The 6,000-nt window shown below is 40.9% G+C and overlaps 1 protein-coding gene across 1 annotated transcript in view; it reads right to left on the reverse strand.

The window, feature by feature from the left end:
* ACOT12 (acyl-CoA thioesterase 12) overlaps positions 1 to 5,996 on the reverse strand; it is a 42,003-nt gene extending 36,007 nt beyond the window's left edge. The window contains exon 1 of the mRNA XM_010863371.1: positions 5,864 to 5,996. Within this exon, the coding sequence (XP_010861673.1) occupies positions 5,864 to 5,996 (133 nt within the window). The remainder of the gene's footprint in view (positions 1 to 5,863) is intronic.
* Positions 5,997 to 6,000: the final 4 nt, after the last annotated feature.

The following is a 6,000-nucleotide window of genomic DNA, read 5'->3' on the forward strand; positions in this document are numbered from 1 at the left end:
AAAAAATGTTCCCTAGAGAAGTTCTTGGCTGAATATGGGCTTTAGGGACTCAGTTGCCATGGTCTATATTATAGACTTTCAAGGGCCATTAAATTAAACATGAAAAATTAAAATATGGGGAACCAGCATAGGGCCACAAATTTTACGTGTGATCATTTTTCTTTGTAAGTGTGACAGAGATGAATTAGACAGGACCAATCTCTTCTGGTTCTTGGTTTTAATTGTCCTTCATGCAGTATGCCAGTAAAAGTGGAGGACCCCTAAAGCTATTTCTGATTTCCTGGGAAAACTGAGAAGCTGAGGAATAGTAGTAGCTAAGTGGATGTAATCCAGGAATGATGATTGATCAAAACGATGGTGACTTCTTCATTCCTTCTTTTAACTAATATTGATTAAATTCTTGGGCTCCAAAATCACTGCAGATGGTGACTACAGGTATGACAAACCTAGACATCATGTTAAAAAGCAGAGACATCACTGCCAACAAAGGTCCATCTAGTCAAAGCTATGGTTTTTCCAGCAGTCACGTATGGATGTGAGCTGGACCATAAGGAAAGCTGAATGCCAAAGAATTGATACTTTTGAATTGTGGTGCAGGAGAAGGTGCTTGAGAGTCCCTTGGACAGCAAGGAGATCAAACCAGTCAATCCTAAAGGAAATCAACCCTGAATATTCATTAGAAGGACGGATGCTGAAGCTCCAGTACTTCGGCCACCTGATGAGAACAGCCGACTGTTTGCAAAAGACCCTGATGCTGGGAAGGATTGAGGGCAAGAGGAGGACAACAGAGGTTGAGATGATTGGATGGCATCATTGACCCAATGGAGATGAGTTTGAGCAAACTCAGGGAGATGGTGAAGGACAGGGAGTCCTGGTGTGCTGCAGTCCATTGGGTCGCAAAGAGTCAGATATGAGTTAGCGACTGAACAACAACCTGTGCTGTGCCAACCTCTATGTAAGGTCCTGGAAATGTAAAACAGCCACTGTCCTTATTCTCATGGAGTCTAGTGGAGAACCAGACATTAATTAAATGAGTACATAATAACAAAATGAGTTAGGTGATCTGAAGAAAACATGGATATTTTGAGGGTCTGTAACTGGAGGAACCACACCTGGGTGGGATGTCAAGAAAGGTGTCCATGTGGAGAGGATGCTTGAAGTGAGATCTGAAAGATGAGAAGGAGTAGAAACAGATGTGTGTTGTGGAGAAGGGAGCAGAGAAGGGAGGGCTTGCTGGGCAGAAGGAACTGTGGTTACAAAGGTCCTGATGAAGGTTTTTGTGGAAAAAATGAAAAAAGCAACAATATGAGTAGGTAAGAGAAGGCTGAGGATAAACCAACAGGGCCTTGAAGCTCTTGGTTGACAATTTTTGTAATATTTAGTATTAAAGATATTGTTTAAGATATTTCAGTATCTTCGGGCCTCCAGATGAGGCTAGTAGCTAACTCTTAATAAAAGTGAAAGCGTTAGGTGCTCAGTCGTGTCTGACTTTGTGACCCCCATGGACTTTAGCCCGTCAGACTCCTCTGTCCATGGAATTCTCCAGGCAAGAATACTGGAGTGGGTAGCCATATCCTCCAGAGGATCTTCCCAACCCAGGGACTGAACCTGGGTCTCACGCATTGCAGGCAGATTCTTTACCACCTGAGCCTCAAGGAAAGCCCTAATTCTAATGAGGTCAGTGGCTAATTCTAATAGTTGTTTTCCTATATATCATAAAGTGTTTTTCTCTGCTTTCAAGATTTTCTGTTCACCATAGAATTGATGATGTGCATAAATGTGACTTTCTTTGTATTGATTTTGCTTGGTGTCCCATGATGTTTCTGAATCTGTGCATGTATGTCTTTTACCATATTTGGGAAAATTTCATCTATTATTTCTTCAAATATTTGTTTTTTTCCCATGCCTTCTCTTGTCTATGGGACTTTAATTATAAAAGGCATTTTATTTTTTTCATAAATCCCAGACATTTTATTTTTTAAATTCATTTTTTCCCCTCTGTTCTTCAGATTGGATAATTTCTATTGATCCATCTTTATGTTTAATAACTTTACTCAGTCACCTCCATTCTTTGTTTAATCCTATCTAGTGAGTTTTTAACTTAAAATACTATAATTTTCAGTTCTGGAATTTCCATTGAGTTATTGTTTTTATAGTTTCTATTTCTGTGCTGAGATTTACTGTGTCTTTTGTTATGATCATATTTTTCACTATATTCTTGAGCAGAGTTATGACACCCGGTTTAAAAATTCTTGAAGCTTAATTCCAGCATTAAGTCTTCTAGGGATTGGTCTCTACTGACTGTCTCTTCTCCTAAGAATGGGTCATGCTTTCCTGTTTGTTTGAATATCAAGTAGTTTTGGATTGTAGCCTAGTTATTATGAGTGATATGTTATAGAAATTGTGGGTTCTTATATGATCCTCTGAAGAGTATTGTGCTTTTTTTTAAATTGGATAATTTGATCAAACTCACAGTATAAAACTCTGTCTCCCTAAAGGTGGGATCAGCTCTTTTAATTCTTTTGGCCTCAGGAAGGAAGTATGGAGTCTGCCTGTATATACATGACTCAAGGTTCACCAGAGAGCTGAGCAAAGATTATAAATATATTTTAGGGCTCTACCTCTCTGGTTCTCTCTTGTCTTGAATTTTCCCCCTCATATTCCAGTAGCTGTATTTCCCCTAAATCCTCTGGCTCTTCAAATCAGCAAGTCTATGAGTTTCCCTCAAATTAAGCTGGGAGAATATTAGATTCTTTCTAAGGACAGAAGATCTTAAAATTATTAAAAACAAAACAAACAAAAAAAGACAAAGCTTCTTAGCACCATTCTGTTCCTCTGAGAGTTGATTTCCAAATGTTTTAAACCTACTTTTGTTTGCTTTTCAGTTCCCTTATGTGGCTTTTATTCAATGTTTGTTCCAGGGATTATGGTTATCTGTGCGAGATATTTTTCTAATGGGAGATACTTACCATGTTAGAAGAGGAACTTTTATAGCCTTTGGTAAGGAAGACAGTGGGACAAGATGAACAGAACAAGTGACATGATCAAATAAGCACCTTCAAAAAGTACTTTAGATGCAGTGCGGAGAGGAGACCAGAATGAATGGAGAAGACCAGTTTGGAAACCACTGCTGAAGTCCACATGAAAGATGATGCTTATCCTGCAGTAGGTGGTGGCAGTGGAGCCTAGCAAGATGCTTGGGTGTGAGAGATTGCCTCAAGGGAACGTTGATAAGACTTGGTTCATAGATTAGATCTATGGAGGGAGAAGCAAGGTACAGAATCAAGGATGGTTGATGCCTAGATTTTTGGCATGCATCACTGGGTATTTGGGTGCCATTCCTGAAAGAGTGAACCCTGGAAAAGATACACAAATGAAATAGAGAAGGAAATGTGAGACTGAGATATTTTAAAATATGGAAGGTGGAGAATGACTCATAGATGGCTTAAAGGCTCTAGGATTAAGATACGAGAAGAATAATGGGGCCACTGACAGAAATGAGGTCTAATGGCGACGTGATAGTGAATGTATTTCATCTTCCTTTAAGCATTGGGAAGGCATTTGGGAATCTAGCAGTGCCCGTGTGTCATGGGAGTACGTCGGGGCCACAGTTGTGATCATTACTTGTCATAGTAATGTGTCTATACAGAAGTGTGGGTCACTAGGAACTCTGGTTGGAAAAATGCCAGGAAAAAACAGGTTTATTTTTTTATTTTTTACTCCTTTTGTATTAAATATAATACCATGGAGCATTTCTCTGCCAAAGATTGAGTTACATCTTGGATATAGGTCAGTTGGTAAAGAATCCAACTGCAGTACAAGAGACCCTGGTTCAATTCCTGGGTCAGAAGGATGTACTGGAGAAGGGATAGGCTACCCACTCCAGTATTCTTGGGCTTCCCTTGTGGCTCAGCTGGTAAAGAATCCACCTGCAATACGGGAGACCTGGGTTCAATCCCTGGGTTGGGAAGAGGCCCTGGGGAAGGGAAAGGCTACCTACTCCAATATTCTGGCCTGGAGAATTCCATGGACTGTATAGGCCATGGGGTCAAAAAGAGTCGGTCATGACTGAGTGACTTTCACTGGCTAAATAATGTCCTTTGCTTATGTAGTGTCTTTTCCTACTGTGGAGTGTTTAACAAAGGTATTAAGCATGTTTCCAAACCAACTTTATCATAAAGGTTTCTTCAATATTGTATTGTTAATAATATAACTATTAAGGTCCACAGTAATCGGTTATCAGTTGACTCCTGCTGTGGTCTGAGTTTCCAAAGATGTAAAAGCATAGACATTTTTATGAAAATTGCAAGAGGGCAATTGTTCTTTCATTATAGGACAGAAGCACTGAGTGAGGTAACTTTAAAAGTCACTTCAATATTCACATGATGAATTCAGTTGCCATGGAAATAGGCATCGTTATTATTAGCAACCTCCATAATTTCTATACTGGTTTCTCCTCCATCTGAATTACATTTGTATTCATGTCGCCATTATTATGTTATTATAACCAACCTCAAATCCTTATTAAAACTGTTAAGACAGAAGCCAAACATTCCTATCAATAAACAGAAATCAAACAGACTGGCATCGGATATGACTGAATTTTGTGGGTGGTTAACACACAGGGGATTAGAAATTGTATGAACACTCATTCAGGAAAGCAGGGATTTGTAATTAGTTGAGCTTTACTTTTGTCCTCTGTAAAATAAGAATCCTGGGATACGTGATCTTAAGCTCCTTCCAGCTCTAATATTTTATCCTAACATAGTTTACTTAAAATGTACATTTGCTGGGTCTATTAAGTGTTGTATGCAAAGCCTGGCTTCCTAAATAAGATTGCAGGCTCTGGACACATCCGTTCAGTTACCCATCCATATAATCAGGAGGTTTTTGTTTAGTGCTTAATAAGCATTAGAAAACTAGCTTTAGTTTACATGCTAATTGGCCAGTCAGGAAATCAAAGGTGAATGTACTAATACACAAAGTAATCGCAGATTGTGTTAAGTGGTGTGAAGGAATTTGGAAAGGGTGTTGTGACAAAAGCGATGAAGGGTGCAAGTGTACAGCAGGTGGTTAGGATAGACTGCTCTGCAGAAATGATGTTTAGTGGAGACGGAACGCAAGGAAGGGCCAAGAGGAGAGTGCAAAGGCAAAAAGAACAGCAGGTGCAAAGGTCCTTCGTGGAGACAACGCGCGCGCGAGGGAGTGGAAGGCAACAGACTGACTTCAGAAGCAGATATGGGAAATAGGTGATGTACTAAACTAGACATTAAAGAGATCTGCAGAAATGTAAGCCAATATCACTTCTCTAAGTACATTTATGTTCTTGTTGAAAATAGTTATTTTACAATAAAAATATGTAATGGATTTTTGTTATTTTCAAAAGAATTATTTTTAAAAATTTCACATATGGTAAATATGCATATAAAAAAGAACCCACATGAATGTTCTCTTGGGGCCTCGCTTATTTAATGGGATAAAAGACTAAGAGGTTTAAGAACCAGTGGTCCAGGACTTTCCCAGTACTGGATAAACAATCTCAATCATTATTTCCCAGCTGCACAAGGCTTAAAACTCTGTAAATACCCTCCCCTCCTTCCTTCTCTCTCCTTACCCATTCCGGGTCCTGGGGTGGCGCAGACCCGCACCCCACTGCCTCAGATCTTTTGACATCCTGACTTCTGCCTTACTGACACCAGCCATCCTGCATTTCCACATCCCCACCCGCTAATGGGGCACTCTCCGCCATCCCGGACACTCGCCTACCCAGCACACACTGGGCCCCTCAAGTAGGGCTCCCCCCATTCTGGACCCCGGCACCCCGGGTCTCCCTGGTCTTACACCCGCCTTCCAGCACTCCTACCCGCCAGGCAGGCTGTGGTGTCGATCCACTTGAGCAGCTGTCCTGCGCTCAGCTCGCCCCGAGGGTTGGCGTGCGCAGGCTGGATGGCCTGGCTCATGCGCACCTCCGCGGGCGCCGGCCGCCCCAGCTCCATGGCT

Source organism: Bison bison, unplaced genomic scaffold (genome assembly GCF_000754665.1).
Source record: "Bison bison bison isolate TAMUID 2011002044 unplaced genomic scaffold, Bison_UMD1.0 scf7180017864490, whole genome shotgun sequence".
In the NCBI taxonomy this organism is placed as follows: Eukaryota; Metazoa; Chordata; class Mammalia; order Artiodactyla; family Bovidae; genus Bison; species Bison bison.